Source organism: Macaca thibetana, chromosome 1, assembly GCF_024542745.1.
Source record: "Macaca thibetana thibetana isolate TM-01 chromosome 1, ASM2454274v1, whole genome shotgun sequence".
Classification (NCBI taxonomy): domain Eukaryota; kingdom Metazoa; phylum Chordata; class Mammalia; order Primates; family Cercopithecidae; genus Macaca; species Macaca thibetana.
The window spans coordinates 166,834,982-166,857,980 of NC_065578.1; the positions used below are offsets into that span (position 1 = coordinate 166,834,982).

At 34.3% G+C, this 22,999-nt stretch overlaps 1 protein-coding gene across 4 annotated transcripts in view; it reads left to right on the top strand.

Annotated features, from left to right (window-relative positions):
• The window catches only part of KCNT2 (potassium sodium-activated channel subfamily T member 2), a 399,106-nt gene that overhangs the window by 227,277 nt on the left and 148,830 nt on the right, over positions 1-22,999 (top strand). For all 4 annotated transcript variants that reach the window (XM_050782689.1, XM_050782710.1, XM_050782700.1 and 1 more), the window contains exon 14: positions 8,709-8,817. In XM_050782689.1, coding sequence (XP_050638646.1) covers positions 8,709-8,817 — 109 coding nt within the window. The remainder of the gene's footprint in view (positions 1-8,708; positions 8,818-22,999) is intronic.

The following is a 22,999-nucleotide window of genomic DNA, read 5'->3' on the forward strand; positions in this document are numbered from 1 at the left end:
GAATTATGCTATATTGTTTTGCCACTTACATTTAAAAAATATACTGTTGGCATTTGTTTCAAGATAGTTTACTGAAATCGTCTTTTTATTTTAATAACACAGGATTGTGATGATCCATAATATTTGTTTAGAATTCTGATTAGCTTTTTTTTTTTGAGACGGAGTCTCGCTCTGTCGCCCAGGCTGGAGTGCAGTGGCACGATCCCGGCTCACTACAAGCTCCACCTCCCGGATTCACACCATTCTCTTGCCTCAGCCTCCTGAGTAGCTGGGACTACGGGCTCCCGCCACCACACCCGGCTAATTTTTTTCTTGTATTTTTAGTAGAGATGGAGTTTCACCACGTTGGGCAGGATGATCTCGAACTCCTGACCTTGCGAGCTGCCCGCCTCGGCCTCCCAAAGTGCTGGGATTACAGGCGTGAGCCACCACGCCCGGCCCTGATTAGCATTTTATACTCATTTTCTATTTCTTTCCTCAGATAATTCTATGAGGTAAACACTATTGTAATTCACATATTAGATATAAGGCCAGTTAGGCCTAGGGATTAAGAAATTTCCCCATGGCCTGGCACACTCACTGGTGATACCACTTGATCACTTGATCTCATGTGCTTATGTCTTATCAAGCAATAGTGAAGAAAGATCTAAGTCTGAATAAACAGAAACCTTTAATGGATGAGAAGAAAATACAAGATAAGATACACATATGTATATCTTGTATTTTATTATATCTCTCCATATATACAGAGAGGGAGAGAGAAAGTCTCACTCTGTTACCCAGGCTGGAGTATAGTGGCACGATCTTGGCTCACTGTAGCCACTACCTCCCAAGTTCGAGCAATTCTCCTGCCTCAGCCTCCCAAGTAGCTGGTATTACAGGCATGGACCACCACACCTAGCTAACTTTTTGTATTTTTGATAGAGACTGGGTTTCGCCATGTTGGCCAGATTGGTCTCAAACTTCTGACCTCAGATGATGTGCCCGCCTCGAGCTCCCAAAGTTCTGGGATTTCAGGCATGAACCACCACACCCTGCCACATATAATTTTTGAATAGGAAACACTTTCTTCAACAAAGGAGGGGAATTAGAAGCTAGACAGAAAAAAATGACAGATTTATATTTGATAAAGAGGTATCTTTGTATAATCAAAGCTGTGCCTTTGTCATATATGTTGTCTCACCAACAAGAAGAAAACAGGTTAGGAAAAGTAGTTTTGTATACAAAAAGTAATCCAGAGTCTGTACATTTCTGCACATTGTCCCATCAGACAAACCCTGGTAATGTGGCCATATCTATCTAAAAGGGAAACTGAGATATGTAACTTCTACCAGAGCAGCCATGAATCCAGGTAAAATATAGAAGTGGGGTGAGGGGAAATAAGAGTCTCTATTACTAAAAAGAAAGAAATAGAAAATGAATACTGGGGGAGACAGTAATTTTAGCCATGGTTCAAGTCTTTAGGCACCCAAGTAACCATACATAACATTATATATATACATATATATAATGTTGTTTATATATTATATATATAATGTAGTTTATGTATTATATATATAAATTATTATATATTATATATTAAATTGTATATATTATATTGCTGTTATATATGTTAATTACATATATAATGTTGTTTATCTATACAAATGTTTATTTATACAGATAAATAATGTTGTACATCTATATAAACAGCATTACAACATTATACATAATGTTGTACATGGTTACTTGGGTGCCTAAAGGCTTGAACCATGGCTAAAACTACTCTCTCCCCCAGTATCCACTTTCTCTTTCTTTCTTTTTAGAATGGCATTTATATAGCGCCACTAAAACTTGGAGTATTTGACATAGGGAATAAATGAGAAAACACTCATCCATTCCCTATGACAAATAATCCAAGTTTCATCAAATGCCATATGCAGCTCAAAGTTCAGGATATCTGGACAATGCAGAGTCAGATCTAGATGTGGCTCCTAATAATCTAGCAATATACACATTAATAAATTTTCTAGATGTTCCCAGGACCACTACCCCATATAGATACACAATAGTAGAGGAAGAAAGCTGTAATAAAATAATAGTTTTTGGAAAACAGAAGAAGAAAATGCACAGTAGTCATTAGTCCATAGCATATCCTGTGGCACGTGAATTGAGAAACCTCCAAAGAAACATGTAAAGTTCCTTAATGAAACCTTGATTTTGCTCTTTAGAGAGTAATTCCTTTGTCCATTCATATGCATGGCTCACTATTCTCTGTGGTCACGCTTGAAGTTGAAATTTGGGTGGATTTCTTCTAGGCCTCTCTGCGTGTCAGTAACTGTGTTCAAAGTTCTTTTCTAAGAACTTTGTTAAACCTGACTTACTGGATTTTGTTGCCCTGTCCACATCGCCATCTTTCTTGTAATGGTGGATACCGTGTTATTATCTGAAACAAGTTTGAATGTGAAGGCAGCACTGCACTTTAATCTGATTTTGTCACAGGTCTGTCTTTATTGGTCTGGCTGGGAAGTCTAAATTAGAGGCCTCTGATAAAGGCTCTGAAAGGGAATGTCATCTCCTGATATTTAGGATACAGTTCACTTTTTCAATTCTGCAAGTATCCATTTTTATACATTTTTAAAATTTTTGATCATAAGAAAACAATGTACTACTTAAGAGAGTTCTATTCCCTTCTCTTTCTGCTTGCAAAGTGATCAGTTCTTACCTCATATCAGCTCTCTATGTATTGCTGACTAAAATCAGCAAGGTACTGTGAACAAACATTAGTATACTTGCCCTTTTCAACCACCTCTTCTAAACGTCTCTCTGTTGAGAGGAGGTTTTTGGATACAAAGGGGAAAATGGGTCGTAGGGGAAAATAGTAGTTACTGTTACTGATGTATTTCTACGTTATGCATTTCTATATTATCTAAATTTTATGACTTTGTCTTCTATTTTTAACTAGAAAATTATTTGATAAAAATTGGCAGTTTACGACTTGAAATTCTCCCCCCTGCACACACCAAAAAAATGTGTATCTGATAAACTGAAAATGTGCTCGATCTCCCAACTCACTGTCACTCTCTCCAACATTGCTTTGTCATACTATCTGATGATGTTTATGCCCATGAAAATGATTCTTTTGATGTTCTAGACTAATGTTTCTGTACTTTCCATTCTTTCAGTGTTATTGCTCAGCTCATCCTAGCTCAGCAAAAATTTCTAGGGTTGTAACTTAGATCATATCATTACCAATAAACGTGACTCCTCTGTCATCTCTAATCCTAGCGTCTCCTTCTCTGACCACCACTTCCTATCTTTGTAGTTCACTCCCTCTAATGAAGAACTTCAACGTTCTTTTGACCATACAAGACTTACAATTCATTGTTCTTGCCAAATCTTCCCTGCCATTTACACCCAGAGGTCTTGTCTTCCTTTCTTAGCCTGCTTGAATGTCATGGTATATTATTAATGACCTACATCTTCAACTCACCATCAATGACTTGACCCTCTACATTAGTTGGACTTGTTTGTCAAAAGCCAGCCTTAAGTCTCACTCTCTATCTTCTTGGTGTAAACTTCCATGCATTTTAAATGTAGCTAAAGGAAACAAAATAAACAAGCAAAAGGCAACCTGCAACCTCTAAACTCCAAGCTCTTCCTTAATCATCATTTCCACTTATTTCGCTAAAAAAAAAAAAAAAAAAAATCACAGGAAGAAAACCAGAACTTTAATAAACTTCCACCAACAAATCTACCCACCCACCTGCATTTATACTAATATGTTCTGCCGTCTCTCCTCTTATTTCAGATAAAAAAATTTAGCACTAATATGACTGAGAAGGGGCACGGAAAAGGTGTTAGTATGATTACCCAAATTCTGACTCTCTATGAATCATATTTTAAGGATATATATACACATATATATGTATATATATGCACACATATATACATATATGTATATATATGCATATATATATGCGTGTATGTGTGTGTGTGTATGTATATATATATCCTTTATGTTTTAGAATTTACAAAAAGCCTCTAAACCATTTGGCAGATCAAACAGCACTGTTCAACAGAACTATTTGTAATAATGGAAATGTCTATGTATGAACTATCCCATACTGTAGCTAGTAGCCACAAGTGTCATTGTGCTATTAGGATGTGACCTGTATGATGGAGGAATTGAAATTTTATTTGTATTTACTTTTTATTTATTTAAATTTAAATAACCACATATGACTGGTGTCTACTGTATTGGATAGCATAGTTTAGAAGGGTAGAAGGGTAATAAGTTGTTGAAGTCAAAAAAAGTTGCAAATTTAAAATTTTATTTGAGAATCACATAATTGCAATTCAGGGCATACACACAGGCTGGAGTGGTCTTTGGTATGTCTGAAAAATAAATAGAAGGTTGGGGGCATTATTTTTAAAATAAATGTTCTATATTATTTTGAAAAAATGGTCATTGGCACTGAAGAAGCTTTTGGGAACTGGCAATCTTTGGTGAGTAAAGGTGGTAGGTAAAATTAGTTTCAGAATCATGGCAGCTATTAGCTAAAACTGGTCTTAGGGTTACATCAGGCTGTTTTAGCAGCTGTGCTTGTGGCAGTTTAATTCTTGGAATTGTTGTTAATGTGCCCTGACTGCTTTTTCCCCTTGGCCTCTCGACTCTGAATTTGTTACAGGACCAAAGGGTTCATATGCCCACTACACAGTAACATACCAATACGCTGAGACAAGAGGGTTAGCAGCAAAGAAAGAGTTTAGTGATTACAGTAGACCCAAGCAAGGAGACAGGAGACCCTCAAATGCATCTCCCTGAGGAGATAAAGTTTTTAAGTACATGGTGGAGGTCAGGGGGATATTGGGATCATTGACTGGATGGAGTAAGAGGCATGAAATAATCAGAATGTGGAAACAGTCTTCTTTGGTGAGTCAGCTCTTCTTGGGGTCATAAAGAGTAGCTAGCATCAATGGAGGTCCTTCAGACCAGCTGATGTCAGTAGTTTCACCAGTATGCAGAACCTTAAAGAATATCTCAAATGGAAAAGTTAATGTCTTACAATTCTTAAGTTGTAATCTCTAGAGCACTTAAGGGATGCTATAGCCTTGCGACAGTGTTTATGTGGTTTGTGGGCAATAGGGAAACAACTACGAGGAAGTGGGTCAGAAAGTAAGCTGACCTAATGATTCATGCTGAATAGTGCTGCAAGCTTGTTTTATTTTCATTTCTCTTCCTTCTTTCTTTTTAAATTAGTTTTATAAAATTTATAGGAATGTTTTTATTTTAGTTGGATGTGTCAAGAGTAACCCAATTTACATAATCAAATCTTACAAGGTAGAATGCTGAAGAGCTGGAAAACATGAAAACCAATTAGGAAGTTGTTAGCCTAGAGGAAAGAACACCAGAGTTTGAATAACAGTTCCCAATTCCTTAGCTGTAGTTCCAAAACAAGGAATATCTGAAACATGAAAATATTTTTTGTATTCTTGGTGGTAAAACATGAAATTATCTGAAATTATTTGGTGGTAGTTCCTGCACTGAACTGCCATGAAGCTATTTAACCCTTTATTTTTTCTACTTAGTATAAATATTCACACATTTAGCTGTAGAAACAATTATATTTTTAGGAATAAGTTGTTCCTTGGATATGTTATATAGTGTCTGGTAGATGAAACACATTGCCTTTCTAAAATCTGAAATTTGATATCTCAGTCATAAGAATTATGGATGTATTAGAAACCCGTAGTAAGTAGTAAGAATGACAATGGGGAAAAAAGAGAGAGAGGGGAATTTGATTATATAATCCATAAACTTTGGCTGTTATAATGTATTGGGAAATGAGGGGCAATTAGTATGAAGGAATATTTTCAGTATTTTAATTCAGGCTAAGGATTAGTGGTTAGTTCTAAAAAATGTCCCAAGAGGAAGGATGGATTTGGACCTGAGAGGACAAGTCTAGATATATAAGCAGTTCTATTTTGCAGATTGAATTTTAACTCTCTGTGATACATGCAAATATTTTTATCCAGTTGAATAGTCTATCATATCTTTTTCCTTGTATTTTCCATTCATAGAAATTAAATAGCTTTTTTAATGAAAAGAATACTGAATTTACATTTTGTCTAACAAAGGCTTTCATGATAATTATATATTAACTTATTTATCTAAAAAATGATTATTTTCTCTGATCCAATACTCTCTTTTTATAATAAATATTTTGCAACACTTCCTACACTATTTTGAAGTGAAATTCAGAGTAAGTATAACTATCTATACACATAAAGTATAAAAAATTAGTATAATATTTGAATCTAATATGAAAGAAAAAATGGAAATAATAATAAAAAGCATGTTTTTTAAATATGTAAACACTCAGGCATGAATACACAAGAAGATATTGGGGAAAAAAGACACTTTTACCAATGACAAGGTGCTAGCTTTTGACTGATATGTAACGTATATTAATTTTTATTAATGAGTCACATACAATGCTAAATGTAATAAAGTAAATTTTCTCTTAATTTACACCGCGGTGCATCCCTAGATAATTCAGCGTACAATGGAACAGTGCACACATACTTTGTGTTTATGTGTAAAATTACCACCATTGATGGTACTACATATATTTTTTGTTGAAAGGGCTGATGGACACTGTAAAACTTTTACCAAATGTAGAAAAAAGACACATGCAAACACAAAAATGACTACCTGAAATTTAGGAGTCTTTTGCTTCCTTCTAATTTTCTCTGATTAGTACATTTTTTGAAACGTTACCCAGTGCATCAAAATATTCCCACAGCCGTTGTCCTCCAAACTCGGATGCACACATTTATTGAAGAAAAGGGAGGAGACCAATTTTTTTTTTTTTTTTTTTTTTTACTTTTTCAACTATTGAAGGAAAATACAATGAGATATTTTCAAAGTATCACACATCCATCACATTTTCTCACATTTCCCTACTGAAAGAAATAGGGTTTGTGCACTGTAGTAAGGAAAAGTTAATAACTGCATATGCTACATTGCATATATGGTAATCATACCTTCCAAATTTTCTGTTACAGTTTGAAATTTTAAAAATTCTGTGTCATAATAAATGTACATATTTTTTCTCAGATCATCTGTTTTAATTTTTGAATTTAAATTTATGGGTCCTCTATGTATTGATATCATATGATTCTACAGTAATAACATTCCGGGTTTAGCAGTTTTGTCGCTCTGTTTTCACACATTGGGCATGCACACTGAAAATTATTTTGAGATAATATTGAAATGATAGTTTAAAGACACTGTTCTTTTGCAAATTTTATGTACACTTCTCTGCATTCAAAATTGTATCTAGAATCTGCTTACAGATTCTTTCCTGCAAAGCAATAAATAATCTGCTTATGTATTTTAAAAACATTTTAAGTTAATTAGAATATATTGACAAGTGGGTGTGGAGAGAGAGATTATTAGTAGAAACTTGATATTTTTAGAGTAAATCCTGACATATATTCATAGTATGTATTTTCTTCCATAAAATGCGAAAGAGAAACAATAAAAAATGAAAACAAAATAAAAAAGTAGTATGCTTTCTCATGTACTAAATCATATTATAAAGATAGGACAGAACTAAGGTCAGTGTTTGTCCAGTGCATGTGCTAAACCGTTTCCCTCGTCACCTTTTCATCTTTCTTCATAAATTGTATGGTGTTATGGGTTCATTTTATAGATCTGGCTCACTGAAAAATTTGATCTTCTATTTCTTAATTTTGTTAAAACTGCTGTTTTTCTGCCTGAGAATATTTATTTTCTTAGAACTTTAAACCTTCTCTGTATTTTTAATACCAGCTCTACGTGTTTATTTGGGAAAGTGGATTTTTGTTTTTTCCAAAATAAACACTATTTACTCACTTTTTAAAAACCCAACTTCTGTAGAAAATAGAATATCTGGCCTCTGGACCCTCATTCCTGCATAACAATGCTTGGCCTGGGTAGCGTCATTCTCTTTAGATGTGGCCTGCACCTTCTCATGTGCTCTCATTTCTAACATTATTATTTTTATGTGATTGAATTTCAGCAGCCATTTATTATGTTTTCTGGCTGGACCCTATCATCTTTTGAGTGTATGACTTTTAGGTATTTGGAGTTAAAGTACAATTTCAAGTTCAATTTATTTTAACGAATTCTATTGCTTGATATTACAGTTATTTTCATAGTATCAAATCTATTTCTTCTATACTAGGCACATATTATCTGCTAAATCTTTTAATAATTATTTTCTAAAATTTATGCTGTGTTATTATGAATTTGATATATCAATACTCTTCTAAATCAGTACTGTTGTGTTTTATACCATAGAATGATCAGAACAAAAGGAGACTTTATAAAGTATTTGATATATTTTAGAACACACCTCAAACCCACCTGCTAGGCATAGGAAGATTAAGCATTTTACCAAAAGTTGCCAATTTTGTTAAGACAGGGTTAAGCATCTTAGCAAAGGTTGCTAAATTTGTTGAGACAGGAGTGACCCCCACGCCAATCACTTAACTCATACTTCAGTGCTCTCTCTTAGGAGATATATTTCCTGGGAATAAAATTGCACTTGTAAAAACATCTCTAAAATAAGTATGTTTATATTGAGACTTTTGCCATTTTATTCATTTTGTTTTATTTTCTATATTTTATTACTCTCCAAAGGTAAATTATTCTAATTTACCTATTTTATTTCAAACAGATCATGTTGTTTGTGAAGAAGAGTTTAAATACGCCATGTTAGCTTTAAACTGTATATGCCCAGCAACATCTACACTTATTACACTACTGGTTCATACCTCTAGAGGGCAGTAAGTATATTTTTTCTTTAAGATAACCTTTTAAATTATATAAAAAACAATAAGAGCAGTTATGTGATTTAGAAATATAGAAGGCCAACGTATACAGCTAGATATGTACCTATATTTGAATTTGTGTGAGTTATCTTTATCTGATAGATGAATACAGACATATTAAGGAATCCAAGACATAGAAAATTGACAGTGGTTTGCTGTCTTTTCTCAGTAGTCTTGAGATAGTTTGTTGCAATTTATTAATAAATTCTAAGTGCCTGCATCATTTGTTAGGCTTAGGATTAGGACATGATTTTTATCTTAAAGATGAATACTTATGCAGCAAATGAAACATTTAATTAAAGGATTCTGACAGTTATTAGTAAAAGAACTTAAAGTTAAATTTTTCTGTTCCTGAGGTAAGTTTTACCTGAAAGCTTAATGTACACAACTGATGTCAAAATGGCAATTTTATAATAGAATAATAACAAAGTAGTTGTATAAAATTAGCTGATGCAATATAAATCACTTTTTATATGCATTTCAACGTTGGAGAAAGTTATACCATTAGAACCTTTTCTGTTCTTGTTTATTTTGATAGAGTTTTATGAAACACAGAAGTTGTTTTTGACTAAGATGATCAAAGAAAATATAACTAGTGAACATAGTCATTGCTCTTAAAGAGACACATGTACTTTATTTCATACCTTGTCATATTTCTAATCTTATATTTCAGACAAAATGTTGATTTTCTAAGTAAATTCCACTTATACTAGTGGTTATGATTACTCATATTAAATATTAAGTAAGTTAATTGATAATTGTTTAAGTGTCAAATCAAATAAATCCAGAAAAAGGAAAATTCTTTCTTGAGATTTATTTATAGATGGATAAGTTGTTAATTTAAAAGTAGTAAATGCTCAGTGGTATTCTAAATTAGATTTTACTGTCTTACTTCTAATTGCCTAATTGGGATGGTAAGATTTTCTTAGGAGCCATTTTCTCAAAGTTGTGAATACGAATATTTTTATTCTGTACACTAATAAGCCTTTAATCTGTGCAATAGGAAGGATGTAACAGGATTAGGAATGACATTTATTTTCTTTGCAGAAAGGATTTGTCATTTTGATGCAATTAAATAAAGTACTAAAAATTATTTTAACACCAATTAAGTGAACATTCATAGAACTCATCAAGTGTCTTCATTATTTTTCTGTAATATCTTTAATATCTTTGTACAGACTCATACAACTATAATGATGACTATTTAGGCAACTGCATTGTTGTATACTTGAATGATGAAATAAGTTCCATAAACACTATATAACACAGCTCATTACTCATGACTGAAGTTAAATTGCCTTGTGCATCTCCTAGTAAATATTATTTATTGACAAACAGTATTGCCTGGTGAAAAAGAATTATACTTCATGTAAGTTAAAAAAGGATTTTAGTGATCCTTAGAATAAGACTTTTCCCAATGTACTCTAATGAATTTTACCTTATTAAAAAAGAAAGCAATGTTGTTGAAAACATTGTTATATAATTAAGGATTTCCTTTAAATAAGAGTGACTTGCAAAATTATTTCACAACTGTGTCACAGTAAATGTTATCATCCACCATAATAACTTTTTATAGCAGATTTACTGAAATAAAGCTTACATACTATACAATTCACTCATTTAAAGTATACAGTTCAGTATGTTAAAAGTATATTCATAGAATTATCCAACCGTCACCACTAAATGATTTCAGAACCCTATAAAGAAATTATCTACCCTTTATCATCACCCTGCATTTCTCCCCGCTAATTCTTGCAGCCTTAGGCAACCACAATCTACTTCTGTTTTTATAGATTTACTGCAACCTCCACAGTAGCTGGGACTATAGTCATGCAGTCATGCACTATCATGCACAGGTTTTTTTTTTTTTTTTTTTTAGGGACAGGGTTTTGCCATGTTGCCCAGCCTAGTCCCAAACTCCTGGACTCAAGTGATGCATCTACCTTGGCCTTCCAAAGTGCTGGGATTACAGACCTGAGCCATCATGCTCAGCTGAAATCATTTTAGTATATTTTGCAATACAGTAAAGAAATGAACATAAACAATGTTAAATAATGTGGTTTTGCTTTAGATTCAGGGGATATGTGTGCATGTAGGTTCTTGGGTACGTTGCCTAATGGTAGAGACTGGGCTTCTAGTGTGCTGGTCACCCAACTATTGAATATTGTACATAATGTTTTTCAAGGTTTATTCATATTGTAATATGCATCAGCACTTTATTCCTTTTTACAACTGAATAATATTCCTTTGCATGGATATATCACTATTTTTCCACTCATCAGTTGGAGGGCATTTGGGTTGCTTCTAACATTTTCACAATGCTGCTATTAACATTTGTGAAAAGGCTTTTGTGTGACATAGGCTTTCATTTTCCTGGTCTATATCTAGGAGTAGAATTGCTGGGTCATATGGTCACTCTGTTTAGCTTCTTTAGGAACTGTCAGAATGTTTTTCCAATGGCACTTCGATTATCATCATCAATATATCAGGATGCTACTTTATTTACATCATCAGCAATATTCGTAATTATCCGCTTTTTTTTTTTTTTTTTTTTAACCATAACCATCCTAGTGGGTATGAAGTGGTCTCTCCAGAAACTTAGGCAGTACTCTAATACAGTTCCCAAGGCTGATTAAATTTCTTATGATATAACATTTTCTTTTTATATTTTTTATTATGTTAATTTCAGTTCTAGCTGACCTGTCAGTCATAAAATAACTTATATTACTTCAGATAACTGTGTTCTTTATATTTTTAGAGAGTTCATTCTGTATTTTAATGCTTCTCATTTTTTTCCTCATTTTTCACACCTGTGTTCACTTTATTTACATTTGCGTGTTCAGTGCTCGTGGCAGTGGCATGTCTTGTTGTTGATTAAATTAGCATTTTGATTTATTTGGCAATCTTGTCAAAAATAAGTTTATTCTCAATGAACATAAATTTGTTCTTTAGGAAAAAATCACCTTTGAACATGGACCATAATGATTTCCACAAGGAGATGCTGGATTATCAGTCCAGTTTGTTAACATTCAACTGGCCCATCCTAATGACATTTCATCTTTACCAGAATTTTAAAAATTTAGCAATTCATTTTCTTTCTCTTTCAATTTGTTTTCACGAGAATATTTAATTAGTCCCATCCACGAGGTAATCTTTTTCACCTCAGTAAAAATCGAGGGGTAAGAAAAAGAGAGAATTGATAAGAAAAATACTGCTTAGTTAGAATTTACAGAAGTTTGCCACTGATTAGATATGAGTGTAGAAAAGAGAGAGGGGGAAAAAAAGAAAATCTCCTCACTTATTGACACTGGACAGTAGAAAATAATGAAGTACATAGTTGGCAGAAAGAAAAGTGGTTTGTTATTGGATGTATTTGCTTTCTAATGAAGACATAATGTGGTAGACATTGCTGCACACTCGGTTCCTGAGGCGGTGGATCATGCCAGTCAGGCTCACAAAGGTGAAGGAGGAAGTAGTAGGGATTTGGGAGAAATGACAACTTGAGACTATTTTCTAGGAATTTGTTAATTCTAGGAAATAGAGTGAAGAAAAGGAAAGCAATCATAGTATAGCATACTAAAATAAAACTGAGATAGGATTTCTAAAAGGAACTGGATTGTTAATAATATAGATGATTCCAGATTAAGACTGAGCAAGCTTTTTGGAGGCTGTTCTCTGAGGACTTCTGAAAAAACAATTTCGACAATGGGGATTTTCTTATTGTGCGAAAGCATGAACAAATTAAGGGATGATAAGAAATGAAGTGTGGTTGGAGATTGGTACTTCATTAGGTTTGCTCGTTAATCGAAGAAAGAAAAATAATGAAAGCCCTATTGCACAGAAATGTTAAGGGAAGCTTTTTCTATGTACACAAGTATTTATCTATTTTTGTTTGCTTTTAATGTTTAAATTTTAAGTACCACTAAAGAAAAAGAGATTGAAAACGCAATGAGGGAGTAAAGGATGGGCTCCAGAGACTGGAATGTTTCTTCCTGATAAAGGGGAAATCATTTATTCCTTAGGAAGTAATGGGGGAGGCAAGCGGTAATTTACACTAATTTTATTTCTGTATAATAAGGAATACTGCATTAGTTAAAAATGTGTTCTGCCCCACGTGATGTAATATCTCACTGAAAGTAGGAGTAGTGTTTAGTTTACACCTTAAAAACTATGGGTTCAGCATCCAGAGCAGGCTATCTGATTCAATGACGTCATCAGAGCACTTTGTTCTATTTTCTTATTCCAACATCTTTACCCTATAGTCTTTACCCTTCAGGGTTCTCTTATTGTAATCATAAAATGCATTCTCTGCTTCAGGCTAGTCTTCTAGGTAGGAAGATGGAAGAATGACAAAGGGGCAGATTACTGCCAGCTGAGGCTATATTGAAGGCTTTCCATGAGTCCCACTCATTGTCTTTTAACATATAATTGGTCTAAGCCCTGTCACATGTTTCCAGACATATCTCCAGCATCCTGAAACATCAAGTATTTTAGATTTATAGCTTTTTAATAGAGAAAGGCAAGAGGAGAGTGGTTTATAAAACATTTTGGAGTAGTCAATACAGTTTCTGTCATTTTGTCACAGATTTGTGATTATCATTAAAAATTATGCATGGCAAAGAAACTATGCTTTCTTATTTTGCTTAAAGAATATAAGTATATTTCACATATTCAAATGTGGGCTTGATTCTAGTTGTATCTGTTAGCTATGTAAATAGTTATAAATTATAAAATCTATATACATCTACACATGTATTTACATACAAATACATACATACATTTATTTAGAATTGGATGTTATTTTTTTAAAATCGTTAGGTTAAATATCATAGGAATGAAAAGGTAAATCAGAGGATCTTAGAAGGGAATATATTGAATCATACAAACAACTGAGATCACCTAAGTTTTACATGTGAAGTGGCACGAAGGTCATTGACAGTCATTAAAGAGAGAGCTCAAATCTGGTGATGCAATCATTCTACTGAAATAAACATTATGTATACCCATGGTACAGTTACTACATGATTATTTTTTATAGATATTTACCTGAATTTTAATGTTTCCTGTCAAAAAACAAAACCAGTCATATTATTATTATTATAAAATGTGTTATACAGAAATTTATCTCATTAAAGCTGCAGATAAAATTATACTCTTCAGGAATCAGAAATCCTAATCACAAACAAAATTCTTTCTGTTTTGTAGTAGGCATGCTGCAACCTCAGGAAGGAAATGTGGCATAGAGGAAAGAACACTGGTTTTGGCAGACAGAAATGGTTGACTCATTAACTGCCAAACCCAATTAACATTGAACCAACCTGCTCCATTTAATTTTCAGTCATATTATATGGAAAGTTGAGATAATTGTTATCTAATCCATTTACTTATTCACTTATTTAGTAATTAGTCATTGAATATTTACTGTGTGACAGAACGATTTCAGGTGTTCTTTAAAAACCAACGGAAATAATCTCTGCTCTTGGGGAGCTTTTATTCCAATCGGAGAGACAAAATAAACAATAATAAACAAGTAAAATATAAATATTTCTGCCAGAAATAGTGCTATGGAGAAAGATTAAGTAGGGAAGGACAACAAAGAGCACAAGGATGTAGCAATGGGTTCAATTTAAATGATACAGTCATTATATGACTTCATCAAGGAGTTGATATTTAATCAATGACCTGAGCAAATTAAAGTAATAACTATGCACATATCTGAGATAAGAGTTTTCCAGGCAAAAGGAAAAGCAGTGACTCTGAGATGCAAGCACATCTGATGACTTGAGGAACAGTAAGAAGACAAGCATAAGCCGGGCGTGGTGGCTCACGCCTGTAATTCCAACACTTTGGGAGGCCAAAGCAGGCAGATCACGTGGTTTCGGGAGTTTGAGACCAGCCTGATCAACATGGAAAAACCCCATCTCCACTAAAAATACAAGATTAGCCGGGCATGGTGGTGCATGCCTGTAATCCCAGCTAATCAGGAGACTGAGGCAGGAGAATCACTTGAACTTGGGAGGCAGAGTTTGTAGAGAGCCGAGATGGCCCCATTGGACTCCAGCCTGGGCAACAAGAGCAAAACTCTGTCTCAAAAATGAATAAATAAATAAATAAGACAATAAAGAAGATATGCATAAATAGAGCAGAGTGAAGGAAGAGAAAGGTAGTAAAAGTTGAGATCTGAAAATAAAGCATGGGTCAGGTCATGTAACATCTCCTAGGCCATTATAAGAATGTTGATGAACATACAAATTTGGCTATCATGAGCATATAAACACCGTTTAAAGCCTTGAAATTGGATGAAGTCAACTCACAGGATTACTTTGAAAATTATGTAGCCACGCCCAGCCATAGCAATTGGTCTTTAGTTGTCTCATTGGCTTTGTTAATTATCAGTCAGAATCTATAAAAGTAAAAGTCAGTCTTTTAATTTGGTATCAATATTGGCAGTTTGAGAGAGACAGGAGAAGACAAAACAGGATACCCAGAAAGACATGCTGTATTTGTGATGGAGTAGAAAAAAAGTCCCACGCCTTGCATGTTTGTATTTTATATCTAAATCAGAATATTCCTAGGCCTATACCAAAACATCACAGTTCCATGACTATAAGAGAATAAATGTTCATAATTTTATTTAGATTGTTTTTGAACAATGACATTAATGAACAGGAGTAGATATTAGAGTGTAAGAACAGCAATGGCGTGCTTTTAACCATGACCGATCTTTTGATCCACTGTCTTAAATATTATGGAAATTAGAATTAAATGTATTTTGAGAAAAAAGTGATTTAAATACCTATAATATTGAACCTTGTTATTTTCGAGTGATACATTATTCAGTCGTAGATATTTATAGAAGAAAGCCACCATGAGTTACAGGAAGTATAACATTCTTTTGTCTGCTTAAAAGGTGTATGTTTTTAGTGACCATTTGAAAGTGTATGTGGAGGAAATGAACTATATAAAGAATTGAAGAGGCCTTAAATAAGAAAAATGCATTTGAAAATAAAGCAGAAGACATAAATATTAAAAATATAGATATCAGAGAAAATCATCGTTAACTTCTATAAGTTTAAGCAAATAATAGTTGCTATTAAAATACTGACAACATATTATGACAAGGATATTTTGAAACAACGTTATTTTGATTTATGAGACCAAAGAAAGAGGTTTCAAATACTAATCAGTTGGTATATGATACAAATGTATATTTGAAGTACTTTGAATGGATGAAAATATTTAAGAATTCCAATGCTATATTTTATAAATACATTAAAAGTAAGGGGAAGCTAATTTGCTTTTACATTGCTGCAGAATTATTTTTAAAAAGTTGCAGTATTGTAAATATGCTCCTCAGAAAGTTATTTCATAAGAAGTTCTTCATTATCTTACGGGGAAAGTATGTTATTTTCACAAACAAGTTCAAACAGCAGATCTAGATATTGCCACAATGCTCCTTGTGAAATGAAAATTCTTATAAACATTAGCTGTCAAGTTTATCTGTTGTGTTCAAAGTAATTGGTGTCTTTAAAAATAGAAAAGAAAAACAGAATACCTGATTTACATTTTTTTCTTAGCTTTCAAGATTTCATTATGCCTGTATTCAATTGCTAAGTTTAAAATTATAGAAGGATGGTTTTGTTCAGTTTTCTCTCATGAGCATTTAAGCTTAAGGGAATTTTAGGATTCCTCAAGTAACTATTTCAACAGAGACTGCTTAATAATTTTGCAAAATCTACAGCCACAGTGGAAACACATTAAGCCAAAATGCAATGTAATTAATTTGTGTGTATGCTGTATAAAAAGTGATTCTGTAATTTCATATGGCTGCCAAATTTGTGTTCCAAGGCAAAATTAATGTTTTTGGATGGACGTTAATACTTTTCCTGAAAAATAAAATCACATATTCAAGGGAGTTCGGAAATATTAGGTTAAACATATTTTTAATGACATTTTTAAAACCTTTTAATTTGAACCAATTTTTTTTATCTTTTTTTTTTTTTTTTTTGAGACGGAGTCTCGCTCTGTCGCCCAGGCTGGAGTGCAGTGGCGCAATCTTGGCTCACTGCAAGCTCCGCCTCCCAGTTCATGCCATTCTCCTACCTCAGCCTCCCGAGTAGCTGAGACTACAGGCACCCGCCACCACACCTGGCTAATTTTTTGGATTTTTAGTAGAGACGGTGTTTCACCGTGTTAGCCAGGATGGTCTCAATCTCCTGACCTGGTGATCTGCCCATCTTGGCCTCCCAAAGTGCTGGGATTACAGGCGTGAGCCACCACGCATGGCCTAATTTGAACCAATTTTAAACTTACACAAAAGTTGGAAAGCCAGCAGAGTTCACACATACCCTTCCCAAACATAAACTTCCCTTAACATTTACCTTTTATAATCATAGTGCAGTTATCAAAAGAAGGGGTTAACATTGGTACAATACCATTGACTAAATTATAGGCCTTATTTGAATTTTATTTTTTCATTAATGTCTATTTTCTGTTCCAGAACTCTAAGATCCTGCATTGCCTTTAGCTGTTATTTCTCCTTAACCTCCTCCAATTTGTAACACTTCTTGTGGATGAGATTGGAATCAGTATAAACTCATGATTTTCTATGTATATAAACAAAAAAGATAGATACAGAAATACAGATGTGCCTCCCATGTATATCTGCTAGTATATATACTTACAATTCCTGACTGTGTCTCCGAGACAGAATAGAGGCAATGACATCTCAGTAGCAATGAGCAAACATGTCTTAGTAAATTTGTGGTGCTATAGAAGAATACCCGAGACTGGGTAATTTATAAAGACAGATGTATTTTCTTGGGAAGTCCAAAATTCAGGGCCGGAATCCTGTGAGGGCCTCCTAACTGTGTCATCCCATGGCAGAAGGCGGAAGGGCAAGAGAGTATATGTAAAAGGGAGCTAATGGGGGGGATGAACTCGTGTTTATAACAAACCCATTCTCCAGCCATAGGATGTTAATCCATTCTATGAAGCAGAGTCCTATGAACTAATAAGGCCTTATTAGGCCCCACTTCCCAACACTGTTGCGTTGGACATTAAGTTCCCAACGCATGAACTTTAGGGAACATATTCGAATCCTAGCAGCACTTAAGGCTCAGCTCTTGAATGGTAAACATCATCCTCCAATATAAACATCCAGGGCTCCTTGGAGTATTGGTTGATTCCAGGAATGGGGCAGGGAAAATACAAGATAAGCCTGAAAAATGTTGTCGTGGCAGAAAGTAAGGAATTGCTCAGAATATGGGGACTGGTCAAAAGAAACAACATGAAAGAGGTCCTAATGGGCTAAGGTGGAATTTTTGGGCAACAAAATAAATAATGATATTAGATTTTAACCCATAAAATAAAATAAATATCCAGTAGTCCATTCTAATATAAATAAGTAAATAGGGGATAAGGCATAGCTCTTTCTTACTGAAGAATTCTGGTTAATAAATGTAGAAGGAAAGAGAAAAATATGAAGTCACCATTAGGCAAACACTACAGTAATAATTGTGATCCTCAATGAGTACTAATATTACAGGTGAAAGTTTGAGGAGAACTAATATAATTGTGTGCTTTTGACATGTCTCCCTAAGATAGTTAATAACTATGAAGGGAAAATTTGTAACTTTATCATGGAGAAACCTGGGAGGCACCATCTTAATTTAACCAAGGGATCAAGTAACCATAATCAATAAAGATGTTTTCATGTTGCCTTTCATATGATGCACTAAGAAGTTACTTTGGTATTCCTGGCAACATTTTCTAATCATGTAAAAACATCAAAACACATCCATATTGAGAACATCTTACAAAATAACTGCCTGAATCTCTTTAAAATTTCAAGTCTTTAACAAAGAAAGACTGAGGAATTAAAAATTTATTTTAAAACCTTTAGTCAGCTTAACTTGAGGGGTTTTAAATATTTGGAGATAGTATTTTGACTGGAGGACTTTCCCCCGCAAAACCTTTACAAAAATATATACTTGGAAGAAAAGAAAGGCCAGCAAATGTCAAATAAAGCAATGCTTTGTTCTGTCTTACTGCCTTGAACCCAAATTCAAAGCAGAACTCTTAAGGATCTGAACTACACCAGACAGAAGCCTTCAATGTTTCTCTGACCATTAGTCTAATGAACTCGGATGAAAATTAGCCATGAGATCTTCCTTGTCTGTTATGCTCCGGCATCCAGAATCTCCAAACACTGTGATAAGGGAAAATAAAAAATCCATTGTCATTTACCATCACCAGAAAAGAAGGACTGAGAAAGACCACAAGACAGGAGGAAAGCAAAGAAGGAGGCAGAGATAGGAAGATAGGAAGACTTTGTTTCCCTTGAATCCTGAGCTCCTCACAGAGGCCCCAGCGAATCAGCTGTCATGTGAAAGGAGGAGAAAGTTTCTTAAAAGTAATAGGGATTACAATTACCACAATGACTGCAAGAAAAAAAAAAAAAAAAAAAAAAAAGGTTGGGGTAGCATGCTCAAATAAACTATTTTTAGTTCCCTTGGAAGTTTCACACTCAAAAACTGTGACAGAGAACTATATAACTATATTTTGTAACCTGGCAAATCTAGTTCAGTCACCCTCCTCCTTAGGGGAAAGAATAAAGTACCAGTGAGGATGAGAGGCATTTTGATTTCCTTTTAGAGTGAAACACACACACACACACACACACACACACACACAGTTTAAAGTATTAATGTGTTTGATTGCTATAAATTTGCTAATTATTAGTTGGCATATAAAACTTGAATTTTATTTGATATAACTTTCTTAAAACTGAGCCTCTATTTTCATTAACAGATTAAAGTATGTTTTTGAGTGGTTTCAGTCAGATTTGAAGGTATTAACAGACTTGTTTTCCAAACCCCACTTCTCCTTCCCACTCCTACTACCCCACACCACCAGCTACCTGGTGACTTTCTGACTGCAACAAGGTAGGGAAACGCCCTTTATCAATGGGTGTGTAATGGGTCCATGACTCATTCTGGTCTCATAAACTTCTCAGGTAGACAGTGTAGCTACTCATTATCTAGCTGCTGACAGCAGCTAATGTCATCTTCTGGCAAGCTTCCTGGTGAGCCATAAGTCTCATGCCTACTTCTTGTTTTGAGGACACACATCTGCCCTACTTACTACTTCACAGAGCTTTTTTATGAATGGGCTCCTGGGATCCAACTACTTCTCAGTCATCTCTGATTGGTTGTCTAGTTGCATCATTCTGGTGTCTCCTTAGGCTTCCTCAGGTAACCTTTGGGGCATATCCATTACCTCATCAATGGATGTATAAGAAAGATATGTATATAAAGCCTTTATCTATGGCAAACTCTCATCTTCCTCTGGGTGTGTGTGTGTGTGTGTGTGTGTGTGTGTGTGTGTGTGTATGTGTGTGGTGGGGGGGTGGGGTGCTTGTGGTGACTCTTATCTGGAAAACTCAACCAATTCTCTTAACCTACTTCATGCCCCTGCATATCCCCTTCATAGGCTGCTGTTCAGCTAACTATGTCCTGGGAAAAAATGTGGAACTTTCTGCTGCGTAGATTTCCAAACGTGGAAAGGCCTTCTTCTTATTTCTATCCCATATCCTTTCCTTTCTTTCCTCTGTAGGATATGTATTTCACTTCATCAGGATACTACATAATGGTTAATACTTGCTCTTCTAAAACTCTCCCACCTTGCACTATTCTGCTCTAACTTACATGGATCTTCGTGGCTATAGTATTAGTTTGCTAGTTCTGGCATAGAAAACTATCACAGACTGGGTGACTTAAACAATAGAAGTTTATTTTTTCATTGTTCTGGAGGCTAGGAGTCCTAGATCGATGTTTGGTTTCTCCCGAGTCCTCTCTCCTTGGCTTGCAGATGGTTGTATTTTCGCTGTGTCCTCACATGGGGTTTCCTCTGTTGTGCCCACATTTCTGATGTCTTTCGTGTGTCTAAATTTCCTCTTCTTAGGAGGACACCAGTCAGATTGTAATAGGGCCCACATCAACAGTCTCAATTTAATCACCTCTCAAAGGGCCCAATTCCAAATACAGTCATATTCTGACATACTGGGGATTGGGCTTCAACATATGAATTGTTGGGGGATATACTTGGCTGAAGAACACCCTGGAGGTGGGGACACCATAGGTTCTAATGAAACACATTTACCAACTGCTATTGTTGTCACTATGCAAATAATTCTGCCAGTTCCACAGAAGCCTGCTTCTTTAATCATGGGAATTAAGTAAGATGATACGTAATCCCCAGTTGTCCTTTCTCCATTTGTCCTATGGCAACAAACAAACAAGAACAAAAAATCTACTACACGGCTGGAGATCTGAGTGGAGGTAATCACAGGAAAGGAAAATAATGGTAATAGTAAATAATAGAAAATTGGGTTCTTAAACTTACTTTTTTAAAAATATAAGGCAATGTGTATTGAAAATCTATACAGAAAGGCATTTTATTAGATGTATCCCAAAATCTATTTGACTGAGAAATGTTTTCTTAAGCAGACTCATTAAAATGTCAACGGGAATAAGTATTCTATTATATATTTTGAGGAATCTGGATGTTGACCCTTGTCTGGCAGTCCCATGCTTGGAAAGTGTTTAATAGCTCAGCATTCATTATTCAATTAGATCTAAATATATCTGCTTTATTTCTTTAAGACTCTCTATGCTCTAGTACTAATTTATTTTTGTATCCTTATCTCTTGTGATTCTCTTATATATAGCATGTACTCCAAATTACATGATCCTAAATATACTTTGTGGTTTCCGCCTTCTACATCTTTTTTTTAATGCTGTTTCCTCTGCCTTCCTAGAAGGTTTTGCTAAATCAAAAATTCCATCTCTTCATGAATATTTTTAATCTCCCTAATTCAGTGTGATTTCTTCCTTCTGTGAACCTGCATAGATGTTACTACATTCTGCCAGAGCAGGTATCACGCACTTTTTTTCTTTACTTTGAGGTTGTAATTTTGTTCAATGTAGAGAACATATCTTGCTTATCTTTAAACCTTCCATAATGTTTTTCACAACATGAATCTTCAATAAATATTAGTTAAATAAATGAAATGAAAGATGCACTAAAGGATTGAGATCATTTTTTTCTTTGGTTCTATGCCCTGGTTCCAAGTAGTTTATGAACCATATGCATTTATCTGCTCTCTCTCATGAGACTCCATTGATACAATGAAAAAGAAATTTTTAATAAATTGTAATCTTTTATCAATGAAAAATAAGTAGAAAGAGTGAGAGTTGAATGAATTTCTGGGAGATGGAAAGTAAGCAAAGCAATATTTTCTGTTGGAAATCGCAGCCCAGACTTTCTTTAAAGGGTGATATAGTAAGACAAAATGCCAGTCCCCAGTGAAGCTTTGGGGTACAAGGTGCCTAGAAAAAGAGGGCAAATATTAATTCAAGTTTTGTATATTGAACGAGGACTTACACCTCTTTCATGAATCACAGTACTATTTCCCTGCAGTTAAGTCTAGCCAGACATTTACCATCAGGAAAAATAAAATTTTTCCTAGAATAATTTAAAGAAAATGAAATCAACCTTAGCAGATAATTTGGAACTGGGTTCCAGTTCTCTATAATCTGGTATTTGAGAGGCTCCAGACTGAGTAGTCTAATTTCTTCATGCTTACTATAAGGTAAAACCTACCATTTTACAAATCATGTTCACAGATAAAGGAATGCATTTAATGTCCGTATGCCTTGTACTCGAAATTTGAAATACGGCTCTTGTTATTTGCTGAATATCAACATGCAGGATGAGATGAGAGAAATATATCCAGCCAAAGGATGGCAACTACTTCTGTTTGTACTGAAATTGTCTGGGGTCTATAGCGAAGTTTGGGCGTTACTTACACTCTTAGTAAACATAGAGTTTTAAAAAAAACAAGACTATAATATTTAAAAGGAAAGTCAAATATATATTTTGGAAACAAGGAGAGTTTCATTAAGTGAAAACAAAAGTACATTAATAAGAGATTCAAAGATGTATTTGAAAAGTAGAATAGTACAAATAATAATTTAGAAGACTATATTGAAGTATCATAAAGGGTGGTGATGATTGTTCAAAGGAATAAAATCTTATAGATTTTGTTTTTGTATAGGCTTAAATATTTAACTTA